Source organism: Notechis scutatus, chromosome 5 (assembly GCF_049901735.1).
Source record: "Notechis scutatus isolate UNSWTSFEM ecotype Mainland chromosome 5, rNotScu1.2, whole genome shotgun sequence".
Lineage (NCBI taxonomy): Eukaryota > Metazoa > Chordata > Lepidosauria > Squamata > Elapidae > Notechis > Notechis scutatus.
In genome coordinates, this window is record NC_142013.1 from 80,581,758 (window position 1) to 80,600,085 (window position 18,328).

At 37.1% G+C, this 18,328-nt stretch overlaps 1 protein-coding gene across 1 annotated transcript in view; it reads left to right on the forward strand.

Moving 5' to 3' along the window:
- ATP10A (ATPase phospholipid transporting 10A (putative)) overlaps positions 1–18,328 on the forward strand; it is a 142,860-nt gene that overhangs the window by 90,399 nt on the left and 34,133 nt on the right. Inside the window, exons 7-9 of the mRNA XM_026666962.2 lie at positions 3,487–3,739; positions 11,401–11,618; positions 13,826–14,011. Of these exons, the coding sequence (XP_026522747.2) occupies positions 3,487–3,739; positions 11,401–11,618; positions 13,826–14,011 (657 nt within the window). The remainder of the gene's footprint in view (positions 1–3,486; positions 3,740–11,400; positions 11,619–13,825; positions 14,012–18,328) is intronic.

The window sequence follows — 18,328 nt, forward strand, 5'->3', positions numbered from 1 at the left end:
CGCAGTTTAGCCTGTTCTGTAATATCTGGTCCAAGCATCTGACATAAAGCTTAGTGATTACACTCAAAAGGGTGATAGGTATTTGAGCAAATGGACCTCCTCTAGTTCTTTCTTATGAATAGGCACAATAAGCAGCTACAGTAGCATTTTTGCTTCAAAAATCTTTAAAGCAGTAAAGAAACATTGGTTACTTCTTCTCCAGTAGAATCTAGAGACATTTGCCACAATTATGTGATTGCAATACATATTACACAGATATTTAAAGTTTTATTTATATATCATATACCTTTTAAGTACTTAAAATCTCACTTATTCAAAGACCTTTTGTCTATTGCCACCTTCAACATTTTTCTAATTTTCATTAAAAAGCTATAACTTTGGTTTTTCTTGCTTTATCAACAGCTTCAGAGTTGCAATACTCAACAATGACCAAATGGTGCAAGATAAGTAGCGATAATTATCAGATACTGTAGCATAGGGAAATAATAGTTATGATTCTTGAGTAACACATTTAAATAAAAAATGAACAATAAAGGACTATTTGGGACAGAATTTCTCTGAACAGTTGGTACTGAAGATTGCACTTAACTTCGGAATATGCGTTACTGTATAGTTGTTGAATGAAAAGGCACATATTTGCTTCAAATTAAATTTCAAGATAGCAAGACTTAAAATGGAAGTGTTGATACTAAAGCTCCATCTGTAAGATTATGTGTTTTTAGCTAGATTCCATAAAATTTGGACATTGGCCAAGAGTACCTTCTCCTTCCCTAAAAAAAAACCTTGTACATTCTTCCATTAAGAGATCTCTGACAATTTCCAATTTAAATGACCAGCTCACATTTTGACAATAATGCTTAGCAAGCCAATCAGTTGGTCACCAGCAGTCTTTTTATCTTACATATAATGAAAGTGGAGCCTCCCATCTTTTAAGACCATATGATTTTTAAGTGAAATGACATATCTATCTTTGTCTCCACTAGATGTTCTTCTAAATTTCAGTTGTGTAATGAATTTAAGAGGCTGTAACAAAAGCCAATGTGGTAATGTATCAATGTAAACCTAAAGTTAGCAACAAAAATGGTGCAGATATATTTATCATAGGTAACCATGAAAATTGAACAATTATGGATAAACTATGATGTAAACTGCTGTCAGATGCCCCTCAAACCCACAAATTTCTTTATCTAGTAACTATGACTAAATATCCCCAATCTTTCTTAAAGCGTTAATATTTTTCATCCTTATCAAATGTTTAGACTTACTTTTCCTAAGGACAAAGGTGTTGTGGAAATGTGGGATAATTATGTAATGTATAATTGGCTATTATAGCTTTTTTAGCCTGTATGCCATCAAAACAGTGCTTACAGTTCATGGAAGAAACTGATTATTACCTTGATTTCCAGTCAATGAATATCCTCTTTGCCATTCTCTTGTATTAAGAACTGAAACTTGCAGGGGAGATAAAGGTATCTTAGCATTGTTTGATTACAGGTGGTCCTGGGTTAGGATCCATTCCTAAATCTTTCTTTAAATTAAGTTTGTAGGTAAGTAGGAACAGGTACATAAGTTCTTATTTAGCATCAATTAGTCAATTGTTTGTCTCAGTATATATAGTATATATTTTACCTTTTCTTGAAATAGGCATTAACTGGCCTTAAAGTAGCTGGGGCCCTCAGTAACTGTAGTAAACTTCAATGAACCTCTCTGTATTAGGATCTTACTAACTTTACCATCCCTGCTTCAATGAGATGAAAGTCTTTAGCTAAGTCTTTCCTCAAAATCTTTTTCAGTTCTGGACTTTTTAGGTCCAAGACTTCTTTCTCAAATGCTATTGTCTGCTGCTCTGATTGCTTTATTTTTTCCCTTTATTTTCATAATTATTTTTCTTTTCTTTGATGCATCATCAGCACTTGCATTGGATGTACGCTTCGGAGGCATGGTTACATGGGGATAAGTAAGAGAAAAATACAAAATTACATACTCAACATAGTGTTAACCACAACATGATTCACTTTAAAATGGTGGATAGTACTCGAGCCAATGAATTGCTGAAGCTGTGAAGTGTTTTCATGAAGATCACAAAGTAGTGTGCACAGTCATAATTTTGAACTATTGTTTTAGCTCAATTGTTTAATATAAAAAGCTTTCTGTTGCTGTCTGTTCATAAGTACAAGTTGTCTGTAAATTGGACATTTGTTAATCTGGACTTCCTGGCCTGGCCTGTTCTAGGCCTCCCTTTGAATTTTGAATTTTGAGGCTGGAGAGTTGAATGCAATGGAGTCAGTTGGTTCCAAGATAATGTACATATTTAACTAATTAATTGGTCAAGTCATATTAACTTTCAATTTACATGTTTCTTAGAAAAAGACTTAAATTAACTTTTCTCTTGTACATGCTCTTCTTTGTAGTTAATGCAATGGCAGTACATGTTGAAGAATTATACTACAATAGTTATAATTGTCTTGCAGAAACTAAGAGATCTCTACAGATCTCTGCACTTTGAATAAATTATTAAATTTAATTAAATATTTAGGAGGCAAGTGGTTGGCGTGCATGGGTTGTTAAAGATACAGGGTGCTCAGGGACTCTCTGTGGCTAGCAAAGACATTAGCTGGAATTTCATCCATTTCTGATTACTTTACTAGCCACCACTTTTACCGGTCCTTGCTGAGCTGGGAATTTGACACCAGTGAAAGTTCCTGAACTTTTCTGACACATTCCTGGGCCCACTTTATTTCACGGGGTTATTGTAGGAAGAATTTGGAGAAGAGAGTACTCTGTACACTGCTTCAAACATACTGTAGAAGGAAAGTAATATTCTGTTGCGAATCAAGGCTTTTATGAGGTTTCAGAAAGTATGTGAAAAACTACTACAAAATATCTGGAGAAAAAATATAACACTTTGCTTAGTGATTACAGAACATGTTGCTCATTTCCACAAAAGCAACTGTTGAGGCAATTTCTTTGCACATAGACCCACACTATGTTCCTTGTTTCAAGTTGTGCTAGAAAGCTCATTTGAAAACCTGTTGTGCTTATCAACAAAATGTTAGGACTATTAATTAATGTTGTTTTCTTTTGCAAGCTCTTTTATGCTGGCATGATTCTGACTGCAGTATCTCTTTCCTCCCTCCCACTCCCTCCACCCCTACAATATTTTCCTTCTTTTCCTAGCTTCTTTCAAGCTCATCTTATTACCCTGAAAGTATTTACTTCTTTTGAAGCTTTTGATAATAATACCACCAGACCTAATTATGGATATCATCTCTGCAGCTGCTCCATATGCTTTCCTAATCTGTCACAGTAAACCTTTGCAGATATTCTAATAACTTTACAATGCTGGCTTTATGTCAAAATATATAAGTTCCAAAAAAGGTACAGTACGATACTGCACTATTCATAACCAGTTGATTCAATTATGCATCTTTTCTACCACCTTGGTTGTTTCTTCTGTTAATGACTCTCTATTTTTATGCGTTCCAGGTTCTCATTCCAATTTCCTTATATGTCTCCATTGAAATTGTTAAAATATGCCAAGTTTATTTTATTCATCAAGATAAGGATTTATTTGATGAAGAGACTGACTTTCAGCTACAGTGTCGAGCTTTGAATATCACAGAAGATTTAGGGCAGATTCAATATATATTTTCTGACAAGACTGGAACCCTCACTGAGAATAAAATGGTTTTCCGGAGGTGTACAGTTTCTGGCATAGAATATTCCCATGATGCTAATGGTAAGTGTAATAACTTTTCATTTAATTTAACACGCATGGATTTGTATTCATCATAAAAATCAAGTGCATAGTTTTAGACGTGAAAACAATCAGCATGGAAAATTGTAAAGACAGTTTTAAGAAAATAGCATATAAAAATAAAACCACGTCTGAAATCAACTTCATGTAAATGATTTGGAGGGTAAGTTTCAGTGTTTGTTTGCTTGAGAGCAGTTTCTTGCTTTCCATACATAAGATTATGGTTTTAATTTGTGACATCTTTAGCTAAAAGGACCTGAGCACAGCTCAATCTTACCTCCAGTTAAATATCAACAAATGTTTTAATAAAGTGTTGTCACAATGTAACTAGTATATAACTAATACAATAAAAAAAATTATTCAGGACTGTCCCTGGTCTTATAGCATCCTTTCTAAGCTTATCTCAGAGGCCCTATGACCTTCATTTGACACAGACCTACTTGCATTTCAAAGTTTCTTAAAGACCTGGATGTTCCCTCAGGCCCTATAGAGCAGGGGTGTCAAACTCAAGGCCAGATCATGGGGTTCTTAGATCTGGCCCATGGGGCCACCCTGGAAAAAGCGAAGGACCAGCCCGTGGTACCTCTGCCAGTGAAAACAAAGCTTAGAAGGCCACAGGCAGTCTTCCTGAGCTCCATTTTCACTGACAGAGGGTTGCAGGAGGCTGCCGTAGCTAAAAACAGAGCTTGAGAGCCCATTTTTACTGGCAAAGTGCTCAAGCCAACACAGGCGCCCCTTGAATAACATTGAGTTGGCCACCCACCTTCACCACGCCCACCCTGGCCCCCCAAGGTCAAACACAACCTTGACGCGGCCCTCAGTGAAATCGAGTTTGACACCCCTGTATCAGGGAGACTTGAAAGAAATTTGTTACAACTGTTATATAAACAAAGAGGGCTGAACCATTCCTTAATTCCAGAAAACAAGATAGTATTTTTAAAAGGTCCAGGCAGATTCCTGCCTGATTCAATATAGGCACGGTATTTGAATGCTGGGTGAGCCCATCATTGTGACTTGTTATAGGTGTAGGATTGCATTAGATTGTCCTGTTGTGGCCCGCCAGTGGCTGATGGAGCTGGCAGCAGAGTCGGACAGTAGCGGGGAGATTGGGAAAGAACCTGGGCCAGGTCTGGAGGCTGAGGAAGATCTAGAGGAGAGTGCTGCATCAGCGGCAGAGATAGGGCCAGGGCAGGCTGGCAGTCACCAGTTGCCTTCAGACACAGTGATGCAGGGAACCAGTTCCCACCCTGCGCATGTGCAGAGCTAGCAGAAGACAAGAACAATTGAGAAAGCGGGGAGTGATTGGCCCCTCCCATAGAACATAAAAGAGTGAACAGGACGTGAGCTTTTGCAGGAAGCAATTAGTTCATTTGCTCAGAACACAAGCTTTGAAAAATCCTGTTTGACTGTGTCAAGTTTGGCTTTGCCCCGCATCTGGCAATTATTCTCTAGCCACATTCCAAGTGTGACAATGTAGGTGTTTATCAACATTCCCCTGAAAGATTGTATGTGAAGCCTTGTGAATGAACGTAATTCACAGCTGTGGAAATAAAAGAGGTATTGCCGGGAGAAGATTGTGTTCTATGCTTTCTAAGGAAGCCTAGGTCAGAACATGTCCTGGGATGATATTGTGCTACTATTATGTTTATGTTTATATTATTATTAATTTTATGTCTTGTTTTTAATCTTGTGTTTGCCACTCAAAGTAGCAAAGGCAAAATAGGCAGCTTTATAAATTAAGAAGTAAGTAAGCAAACATAAATTTTTGAGAGGTTCTTCTTATCCCTGGTAGTTCCCAAGATTTCACTACCTTTTTTCTGTTGCTGGTTTTAGGAAGTGAATAAGGACAGGGATACTTTTTCTGTGAGCTTTCTTAAATCTATTAACCTCTTTGAGAATCCCAGCCAAAGTTAATATCCCTCCCTATAAATACATGCATGCCCACAGCAGTCCTCTATTCAGTTCTTCAGAAGCAGTCTTCTGTATCAAATAAGTTTTATTCAATAGGTTCCTTTTGTGGCTTTGAAAGTTGTAATTTAACTTTTTGCTCTTAATAAAGAAGCTTCTGTATGGGAGAAGTCCAAGAGCATTAGAAGTCAAGGTAAAGAATATTGACATTGGCAACCATCCCACCTTCCGTAGACGGAAGAAGTTTCAGAAAAATATTTGTGGTAGAAAAAGAAAGAATGTGCTGTCCCAGGTGGAATTCCTTACAAGGCAAATCAAGTGGCTTTCCATCATTTCTTAAATATCTCCCTTCATCCATGAGAAGGTGTCTTCTTTATTCTAAGAAAAGATACTACATCAAAAATTGGGTTCATTTTGTTCTCATTTGTAAATAAATAAATAAGTGCCGATTTGTGTTGCCTAAGCACATATGCGCAGAGTGGTTAAAGACATCAGGATAGAAACCGGGAAATTGTTGCGTTCTAGACCAACTTTAGGCACAAAGGGGGTGACCTTGGGCCAGTCACTCTCTTTCAGTCAGAGGAAGGAAGCAATTGCAAACCACTTCCAAAAAACCTTGCAAAGAAAACTGCAGTGACTTGTCCATGCAGTCTCTAGGAGTCAAAAAATTGATTCAAAGGCACAAAAAATAATAATGAGGTCAGCCACAAAGTAGAAGCAACCCTGCCTTCTGATTATTACATACCTAAAGCAGTCTTTCTCAAACAGATGCTATTTAGATATTTTGGACTGCAATCCCCAGGATTCCCAGCTGGCATCAGTATTCTGGTATTGTACTGCCCACTCATCTTGACATAGTCAAGCAACAGTCTATAGAACAGGCAATAGTCTGTAGAACAGGGGTCTCTAACCTTGCAACAGTCTATAGAACAGGCGATAGTCTATAGAACAGGGGTTTCCAATCATGACAACTTTAAGCCTGTGGACAGGCAACAGTCTAGAAGGCTGCTATGGTACATAATGGAAAAGTCCTGGCATGTTCTGTAAAGGATAGTTATTATTGATTCGAGAAAGCGGTGTCTAGGTTACAGGTTATAAACCAGAAAGTTACACACAAGGCCGTGATTATGGGAAACGTTTGCTTTTCTCCTTTTTCCAAAACAAACTCTCCCGCAGACTCTTTGAAAATGTTAGTTAAGGAAACAGATGTCTGTATTATGCCTGCATTTTCTTCCAGGGACACAGTTCTGAGTCAACACTGTAGCACCATCACAATAATGTAATAGCTGTTTTTAAATGTTAAGGTCACAGACTGCACATAACACAAGTCTTTAGGAGGCTTATATTATATGCCTAAAAAGAAATGTTTTTTATTGTGAAGTGTGTTGCTTATAATAAGAGAGGAAGAATAAAAGCGGTTTAAACTGGTCAAGATGGTGACCACAACAGCACAAAGATGCAGGGCTTTGATCACACAGGTAAAGACACAGTCATATGTTTCTACAACCCCACTATCCCCCAAGCATAGTTATTAATCTTAGTGTCAAACTTTATATTGATTATATTCATGCATATTTGCATCTTGATGCCCTTTCAGACTTATTTCAATTTGCTGTTAATAAAGAACTCAGTATTCAGTCATTTCAATTGTACAGCATGCAGTTTCCTTTTTATATGGTTTGCACAGTTTTGTCAGTGCCTTTTCTTTCTTCCTGGTCTATTTAATTACAGAGATCAACATGGAAAATTTAATTATGATATAATCAGATGTTCCTCCTTTTATATAATGAAAGGGAGAGTCAAGATGTGCTAATTAGCTTTTCCCTCTGTAGCAGACAAATGTACCAAGGAGCCTGAATACAGATAGGCTCTTTGCAGATCAAGAACTAAAGGATGTAGAAAAGCTACAATTATAGCAAATTTCTCACAGCAACACTTGCCCTCTAGTACATGAGGGATAGAGGTAAGGTGGCCCCCAAAACACAAAAGATAGCTTGCATATCTGTTCACCATGTGAGTGTAAGGATAGTGGAATAGGAGCAACTGGTTGTAAATGTTCAGTAAATGGTCAGCCAATGTTCAAGTGATAAAATGAGAAAATATAAAGACTAATCAGAAGACAACATAGGAAAGGAAATTCTGAACAGAGAAGTGCAAAGACCAGAACAGGTAAACATCTGTTATGGTCTTTGCACATCTCCATTCAGAATTTTCTTCTGTTTCTTACATCTGAAGTGAACAGAATCTGTGTATTTCTGTATTAATATACACCATTAACATTATGAAACTGTTATTTAACAGTGACAAAATAGCTTTCTCCCAATTAATAAAATGAAAATCTAACTATAAGCTGACACTGAATTCAGTTCTGATTCTCAGAAAAGCACCTGGATGTGAAACATTTTAATTTAATTCTAGTTAGTTATTAACTTCTAGTTGATGGAAAGTTCTTGAAAGCCAATCCTAATATATTTATTTCCCTTTTAACTTCCCTTGTGACTTCCATCTGCCCTGGCTGTTCCCCATGAAGATAGTCAAACAAATCAAAGAATTGAAGCATTCAATAATCCTCTTTTAGTTCCATCTTTCTATAACATTATTGGTCAACACAATGGTTCCACACATTGTTAAGCCATGCTAAATTGGGTTGAATTGGATTAGGTTAGGCTTTATGCAGTGTGTGAATCTAAATATTGATTATTTTGTGTAATGTACAAATCTATCTTATGTTTGTTAATAATGGCAGCTTTGATTCTAAAGTCTCCTTTATCTCCTTTATCTTAAAATGCAATTATTTTTAGGCTTACCATACCCAGCAATTAAAAATTAACTACCAAGTTCTAACTTGTATTAGATTAATATAAAACTTTGGCATGTGTCAAGATGAATGAAATTAACACAAATGTTATCTGGAACACTTTGAGTTATACAATAATTGACAAAAATAGATTTCCTAGTGTCTGGATCAGAAGATTCTTTTAACATTCTGCCAACTTGGCTTATCAATCTAAAAATAGATAATTAGCAGACTTGAGGCTATTTTAGTCCCTAGTGAACTTTTATAAGAGTGTTTGGTGATGTTTTTCAAACTAATTATTCATAGCTTTCATATCTATTTGGAGTTTAGTTTATATTGACCTACAATCTACCATTTCCTATTTATTGCTAATTTTAATTTAATATCCTGTATACATTTAACCAAGTTTCTACCTTTTCCTTTGCACTGTTTATTTTCAATAATCCCTACAGACTTATTTTTCCTCTTGATTACGTGCAAATAAAACTGCAAGATGATACCACTTAGCTTAGGAAAAAGTACACTGCAAAGACATTTTTCTCATGGGCTCTACTAGGTTTTATGAGCTATTTCCGCATGAAATAGCTTTGTCACATTGAGCCAGAAAATGGGGGAAGCTATGTACTGAATTAAATAACTAATTATTTTACTCAATTAGTCATTATAACTTGATGCTCAATTAAAACCCATCTGTGTTATGCTGTAATGTCCAAATTGTTCATTCTCCCTTCAGTATAATATCATAAAACAAATGTGGATGATGCAGAAAATATTTGTGTTCATTACTCATCAGGATAGTTCCCTATGCAGTTGAAGTAGGATGGCAATGAAATTGGAAACAGGAACGGTCATCTGGTCTGGTCCAGATTTAAGTGAATTACACTTTCCAGCATCCCTCACTTTTGGCTATGATGGTGATGGTTATTCAGGAGCATCCACTAAACTACATATTCCCATTCCTGATATAATCTGTTGCCATAAGAAGCTTCCCCTGTATAATCTTCCTGAGGTCCCCTCCTTTAACTCTGGATTTTAGGCCTATCCCCAGTCCATTTTTGCTTCTGGCTTATGTTTGTAACTCAAATATATCCTAAATTTAGCCCATGGCAAGAGTCTCAATAGTTTTATAACAACCAGTAACATAATCCCATTATTATTGTGGTCTGTTTCAGTCATTTTGCTATCTTAAGTTTCAGAATAACAGAATTGGAAGGAACCTTGGAGGTCTTCTAGTCCAACCCCCTGCTATGGCAGGAAACCCTATACCATTTCAGACAAATTGTTGTCCAATCTCTTCTTAAAAACCTCCAGTGTTGGAGAACCCACAGCTTTGAAAAATGAAGTACAAGAAAATCTTTTTTTATTTGCAATATAAATTTTGAAGACCATTCCAGCTCAGCATTACTTTGGGTGATGTGTATTTAAAAATAGAAAAGAAGAGAAGAAAACAAGAAAATCCTGTACATCTGGATAAACACTCTTCTTTGGACAAAAAATACCACCAAGAGCAGGAATCTCCAACCTTGGCAACTTTAAGCCTGGAGAACTTCCAACAATGATGTAGTTCAAGAGATTGGGCTTGGTCTAATGATAACACTATTTTTAGCACTACATGCAGGACTTTCTAAGAGAAAGTGCAATAATGGAGTAAGATCTTTCTGTATCTTATTTTTAAATTGAACTCTTGATTGACTCAGCAGATCATTCATCCATATAGCCAGTATGCTGATGAGTCACTGATTTCTGGGCTCTATATACAAGCCTGCTACTTAAGTTTGTTTTAAATAAGAAGAAACATATTAAAGTATTTTAATATAATAAACAGCCAAAATGAAATTGGAACTTACTCTAAGCCACTGGCATTATCCTTAAGTCACTAGTGCAATCTCACAACTATGTGGTGCTTTGCACTGACATTTAACCTCCATGTATTAATCATTGGTTCTAATGATTATAATAGTTCAAAATTCTCAATAGTACCAGATCCCTGTATTTTTGTTTTGTTGAGATTTTTGGTTGTTTTGTCATTTTGCAACTACTGTTTAGTAAAATATTCAATTACTGTCATGTTAACTTTCCTGGAAACTAGTAACAACTGGGTACCTATTGATATACATACACCCATTTTATTAATAAAAGTATTGTATATAATCTAGTGTAGAGGGGTGCAATTTGTTTGTGGACAAGAGGGACTTTCAAAAGCACAGAGACTGTGGTGGTAATGCAAGATGACAGTGCAAGAGATGGTGGCAATTTTTGGTGCTTTTAATGGGGAAAAAAAAGATAATTGTATTTCAGAATCCAACAACTTTTCAAGCACCATTGTATAAATCTGCATGAGTATCAAAATATTAAAATATTTTAATATGTCTAAAATCTTGTGATCTCACAAAATCCCATGACCTTTCAGTGATCCAAGCATCCCGAAAGTTAACAAGACTTAGTATTGTATTATTTCAGTCTTTTTATTTTAATTAATATTTTATTTTATTATTTGGTTTTTGGGCCATTTAGGGCCATTGTATGCCAACTTCTACTGCACTTATAACAATTTGGGGAGCTGTTTCATCATGAAAAAATGCACTACCAAATTTCAGCAGTGTAGCAGGTTTTAGGTGGCTGGAATAAAGTTTCATGCATTTTGTTGAGACAAAATAATCCAATGCCAGGAACTATACCCAGCAAATGAGAGAAATAACTAAAGAAATAATTACTAAGACTGTGTGCCTGAGGTCAAAAAATATTTTAGTAGTCTAAGGCTACTAACTTTTTAAGCTCTAAGTTCTGAAATGTTTTGCAAATTAGAATATTATTTCTTATTTGAATCTCAATTGGTGATTGTGCTAAGAGTCTTAATGGGTTTTTATCTGGTAGCTGCCTGTTTAACCACATGTTTTCATTTTTTATATTCATTTTCTTCCCATACATTAAAAAAAAGCAAAGCGTTTAGCTATGTACCAGGAAGCTGATTCAGAAGATGAAGAAACCTCGCCTAAAGTGGGGACCTTGTCTCAACGGGATAGCATTAGCAGCCATCAGAGTGTCAAAGTTCCCTACAGGAACCAGAGTGTAAAATCTCATAGACGAACAGGAAGCAGAGTAGAAGCCAAAAGAGCAAGCATTCTTTCAAAGCATACAGCTTTCAGTAGCCCAATGGTAAGTAAGGATGGAAAAGTGATATTTTATTCTAATTGTTCCCTTAGTACCACCATTTTAATCTATTTGTCATGCCCTTGTTGGAATCTGATTCTGAGGTGGAGGTCGAGCAGCTGACAGGGAGTGGGAGTGTGGCTCCGGTGGTTGTAGAAGAAACTGAGGAAGGGCACAGTCTGGCTGGGCATTCAGAGGAAGACCCAGGGCCACCTCCTCTTCATCCTAGGGCACGCAGGGAGGAATGGAGAAGGGACCAACGTGAGTTACGTGGTTTATGGGGGAGGAAAGGGCCCTGATCCCCTTCATTAGTTGCAGCTGGGAAAACTGTTTAAAAAGGCAAACTACACAGAGCAAAGTTGCTGGAAGCAAAGCATCTCTGTTTGTCGAGGCTTATCTGGGTTCTGGCGTCCTCCTAACTGTGTGTTTCATTATCTTTTGGAAGTCTGCAATAACTTATCCTGCCCTGTTTCGTTAATTGCTGCAGCGTGGTTTGTATTGGTTTTTATTGATAATCTATATTTACTTTGGGTTCGGACTGAATTTCTTCCCTTTAAAGATTGCTCTTGGGAGAGTTTTTTCTCCAGCCAATGATAACTGGACAGGGGGGCCAAGTTGGAGGTATTAAAGGGGTGTTACCTACTTTTGTGACTTAGTTGCTTTTGTGCTACGCCCTGGATCATCACACTAACTGCACCCAATCCAACTATGTTTTACTAAACCTGTACATCATGACTTGCCAGACCAGAGGAACCTATGAGACATGTTACCAGTCCACCAAACCAATCTTCTGGCTTTGCTGTCTTTGTAGCAATGCAGAAACTGAGCAACATAAGTTCTTATATACATATATTGTAGTACCAGGTATGATGGGGAATACAAGCCAACAATCAAAGAAGAAACTTGTAGTTACTTCTTCCTATGTTGATTTTACATGGGACTTCCAGTTGTCCTAGGTGAACCAGTAGCATTGATTCATTTTCTTTTATGGAAAGCAGTAGGACTCCTAGACCTCAATTTAATAAAAGATGTGCTGTAACCCCATATAGTCCTTTGAACTTGTGATTTATGGTTTTGATGATTAGATAGAATAGATTAAAGAAAGAAGAGAGTTATATTGTAACCATACATATAAATTTATAATTGTATTTATAATGGCTGTAAAGAAGATCAGAAGCTACTTCTATCTTTTTTTCCCTTTTCCTGATTTACTTGTTTTCATTTCTTGCATTTTTACTTTCTCTTTAATTTTTTTGTCTTATTTATGTTAGTATTAGTCTTCTATCTTAAAAAAAAAATCTTTAATAAAATTGTAGAAAAAGGATGACCTGTAATTATTAGATTTTTGTGTTCCTATGTCAAATCAATTTATTTTAATCAAATATCATAGACTCTTAGAATTTATTTATTCCATCCAGAGTCTGTTTCAAGACCTTTAATAAAGAATTAACTATTTTATGTATGTGACAGTCCAACTGAATATCTTTCCTTGTAATTTTAAGCCATTGATTCTAGCTAGTCCTGTCGTCTGGGCAATAGAGAATAAGTGCTTTGCTTCTTATATGTGACAACCCATCATATATTTGAAGACTACTATCATATTGTTTTAATCATCTGTGTTGTAAGTTAAATATTCTCAGACTCTTTAACTATTCACCAAAGTGCACAATTTATTTTTTAAGTTTTTTTAAAAACTTTTCCTAAACTTTGATGTTGAAAGCTGCCCAGAGTTGCTTTGGAGTGAGATGGGCGGCAAACAAATTTAATTAATAAATGAATTCATGCATGCACACACACACACACACACCATTGACAATATTATATGATGCACAACAGGAACAGTTTAGTTTATAAATAATTTTATAACAAGTTGCATGCCTATAGTCAATTGCACTGAAACAGACATTCAATGAATAAATATTAAAGTTTGTTTCATAGAAGTGAAATCATAAGGAGTAGTTTTTACATTGCTTAAAAGTGATTTTCTACCCATATAAAAATTTACCCTTTCAATGGACAAAAAAAAAACGTACTTGTTAAGATAGAAGTTGGATCACAACATCCTCTGGATGAGAAAGTATTTGCTCAAAGACAAATGGGATTGTTGAAGTTAGAACCATTTGCAAAACAAGCACATTCTAGAGATTTGGGAAGGTATAGCAGACAACCAACAATATGCAAATTGTTCACTCTGCCACTTGTTTTTATTCCAGGAAAAAGATATAACACCTGATCCTAATTTGCTACAAAAAGTAAAAGAATGCGCAAAGTACTTGCAAAATCACGATCAACCATTATCCCAACTGTCCCCTGAGCTTTCAGACATCTTTGACTTTTTCATAGCTTTGACAATCTGCAATACAGTGGTGGTTACATCTCCAAATCAGCCACGACAAAAGGTAAGTTAGACCTGCTGTTGACCTGATTATTATGAGGAGTCCTTGGTGCTCTCTGAGCTTGGTTGTTTTCTTGCAGACATTTCAATATCCAAACTTGGTAACATGATCAGTACTGGTAAGAAGTGAAGCTTGCTCTTAGTTTATATTCTAGTGGCTTGCCCTGTCAGTATTGGAGAGGGTGTTGATTAGAGGCTTTTTGGTTGGGTTGTTTAATGTTGACTTATTTGGCAGTTACTTGATTGAGGTATCGTTTACTTGATTGTTGGTCTGATGTTAATCTTGGAGTTAATCTATGCTCATCTAGATGCTTATTGTTGGTGGAGACATGCTTAGGTCTTTTTGTTCCCTTTTTGGCTGGTTGACTGTCTGTTTTGCATAGCCTGTAGATATTATTTATGTCTATTGATGGCTAATTTGTCAGACTGCCAGGCTTCTAGAAATGTTTTTGGACTTGGTTTGGTCTAGAATGGTCACAGTTTCCCAATCAAAACTATAGTTAAGTCTGTCCATATGTTGTGTAATTAAAGAGTTTTCGTCATGTCTTCTGATTACTAGTTGGTTTTCATGGATACATTCTGCCAGTCTTCTGCCCGTTTGTACTACGTAGTGATAGTTGCAGTCTATATGTTGTACTATATGTTGTAAATGACTCCTGTTTTTCTTCTGGGGCTTCTGGGTCTATTAGTTTACTTAGTATGTTTTAAAGGGCTTTAGTTCAGCGATCGCCAACCAGTGGGCTGCAGCCCACTGGTGGGCCGTGAGAAAATTTTGGTGGGCCGCAGAGAAATCTTACCCCTAGAGCATCCCCCAAAGCAATTAATCCAGGCTGTGCAAAAACACAAGGATGCATCGCCCACATGGCCCGCAGAAACCCTCCCCGCCCATTCACTCCTTACCCGGTAAACTTGCCTGCTAAATTTCTATTTTTTCCTTTTTCCGACCATCATCTGTTCTGCTGTGCTGGGAGATTTAGATTAGCTAGGAAGCAGGAAATGGTTGGATTTCTTGCTTTCTAGCTAGTCTTTAGATCTTCGTCTCTGCTTTTAAGTACAGCTGAACTTCCCTTGGGACTGAAGGTTTACTTGCAAGCAAATTCAGTACAGACTAATGGCAAGCATATTTGAGAGACTGAGCTAGCCGATGGCAGATAGATAGATCACTGAATGATTCTGTGAGCAACTCAATCTGCCTGCTTTGCCTGATTTTGTGTAAAAGTTGCTCTTTTAAAAAAAATAAAAAATTCAATATTCAGTGCATGGTGTGTTGCGAGTTAATTTTGTGAGTTTGCTTGCTAGCAAATTTTATGTGACAGACTGAGCTAGCCAATGGCAGATAGATAGATTTCTGAATGAATCTGTGAATTCAGTCTGCCTGCTTTGCCTGATTTTGGGTAAAAGTTGCTCTTTTTTATTAAAAAAATCAATATTTATATAAATATTTATAATATTTACCTACAAGCCATGCCCAGCCAGTCACTATGGTGGATTGACATTTGAATGAGACACAGGGAACTGTCTCTGAGAAAATGCCAACCCTGAGAGAACTCAGGTAGCAGTATTTATTGAGAAAAACACAAGCAAAATATACAGTATGCATATTCAGAAAACAATGACCTCAACAGGGAGATTACTTCACCAGCATGAGAACACACAATCTTGAAAGTCCCAGATGTTACCTTGCTAGGATGAGATCATGCAGCCACGGAAAGTCTCATGGGAAAGTTTGGAAAGTCCCATGAGAAAGCACAACTGTGTATCTTGTACCTTGAACTTTCACCCATTTTCCTATTCCTTCTAAACTGGCAGAATCAAAACAGAATGAGGCACTCTGAGCAAAGATACTCCTACCCCCACCAAGAATGCCCACATCTTCCTAGACTTACTGCTAGTATTCAAAGGCCTTACAGAAAATGATAAAATGATCAATAAAATATATTACCACATTCCCTCCTTTTTTATTTATTCAAAGATAGGGGGTGTTTTTGTGGCATAGTACACAGTTCCTCATGACCTGATCCCTCACGCCGGAAGACTGAGGTACACATTTGTAATAGATTAGGAATACATTGAATAAAACAACATAATAAGATACATATAGCAATAATAATAACAACCCCTTGCAATAAGGAACTAAACCATGATCCATCAGGAAGCCAGGACCACAGACTGTCCCAGAATGATGCATTAAACCCATCGGCTCCAGATTGATGCTGAGCAATACGATCTTCCATGTCCTGAACAGTTTTTGTAATGTTTGGCTCATAATTATGTATAAAAACACAACAATGTGAATGAATTAAAGCACAAACTCCTCCTTGAGCAGCTAACATAATATCTAAAGCATATCGATTTTGCAAAGTAACTGTACGAATTTCAGACATTTCTACATTAATCATCTTAATATTCTTTATAGTATCATTAAACATAGCAACAGTAAAATTATTTAAAATATGAATATCCCTATAGTTCATAGCAATTCCCAAAAGGTGGGATAAGACCTCGAGAAATTTGTGTCCATAGATTACCTCCCATGGTTAGGATCTGGAATTGCTCTGTTGTAGCACAAGACAACTGTTTTCTCCAGGTTGCATTCTTTATTAAATCTTTTTTTCCTCAAAAGGCACTCCATGCAATGTTAGTCCTTCTCCCACTCTCCCAGGAAGGTGCATACACAACCAACAATTGGTGATGTTCAAGTTTTTGGCAGTTGTGCGCAAATCTTTAATGTAATTATTATCGGTCCACAAATCATCGCCCAAATCTCCGGCACGCTGAACATGCTGTCGCTGCTCTCTCCGCACCCGAGCAGCCCAGGACAGATTAGGCAGAATCAGCAGGATCAGGAACCACAGATGCGCCATCCTGCTCCTCCGAAACTTTCTTCACAGGTGCCTGCGAATGATCAGGTCGAACACACCGACCAGGAACCCAACGAATTTGACCAAGATGTTCAACTGCTGCATAACCACGTCCCCACGTTATCAGCTCAGCAGAAACCCATGCTGGATCTGGAAGGAACCGCACCAACACCCGAGGTCTCACTGCATCTGTAGAAGGAGAAGAAAAATGCCTGCTGGCCGCGCCGCAGGGGTTACCAGACAAATTTAAAAATTTAAAGTATATAAAGCTAGATTTAATTGATCTTGAATCGCCGGAAGCCCCAGGAGCTTCCCTCCTTTTTTTTTAATTTAGTCAACATGGTCTTGAGCGTGGAATTATGACGTTCGACAATAGCCTGCCCAGTAGAATTGTATGGAATGCCAAATTTATGTTCCACAGACCATTGTTTGCAAACTGATCAAAACCGGTGCTCGATAAGCCGCACCATTATCAGTTTTTAAAGTTTTAGGTGTTCCAGCAACTGAAAAAGTCTTAATGCAATGATTGATGACATGTTTAACCATCTCACCTCTTTGAGGGGTAGCCATTAAAAATCCTGAGTAAGTATCCACAGTCACATGTATATATTTCCAGGGCGCAAATGGTGGATATTGAGTAACATCCATTTGCCAAATCATTGAAGGTTTCAACCCTCTGGGGTTAACTCCCATAGGGATATTCGTGCCTGCTTTGAACAAGTTGGACATTGTTGAATTATGGCAGCAGCTTCTGCAGTGGTAAGTTTAAATTGCTGTGCCAATGCTTTAGCGTTTGATGAAAATAACTATGACTGTCCCATGGCTGGACAGTGAGAACTGAGTTACAGCACCGTCAGCTTTGGCATTACCTTGTGATAAAATTCCAGGCAAATTACTATGACTACGAATATGAGCAACAAAACACACATTCACACGCTGCTCCAAACATCCTTGTAACAACAAAAGCAATCTTAAAATATCAGGTGATATTCCAGGAGACAAATAAGAACCTGCTACAAAGGGTAACAAATTATACACATACAATGAATCCACTATTAAATTAAAATCCTGATTGTGAAAATTTTGAAAAGCCAAAACTACAGCAGCAAGTTCTGCCTGCTGGGCAGACTTCTGCTCTGATGTCACTTTTGTATGCCAAATTCCAGATTTATCTTTCCAAACACAAGCACCAAAAACTTTCCCTCCATCAGTAAAAACTGTAGGAGCATCTGATATGCCCAATGGTATCCTTTCTTACATTTTGGGCACACTGATTTAGGACGAACACCCTGTCCCATTGATCTCTTATTCTGCTGACTTTGACCTCCTCCAGGAGCCCGACATTGCGCTTTAAAATGTCCAGGCTTCCCACAATTGAAACAATTCCCCTTCTGAGCATGTCCTGTTTGTAAAGCCAGAGCTAAAGTTTCCATGTTAAAAGACTGACTCCCTACCTTTCT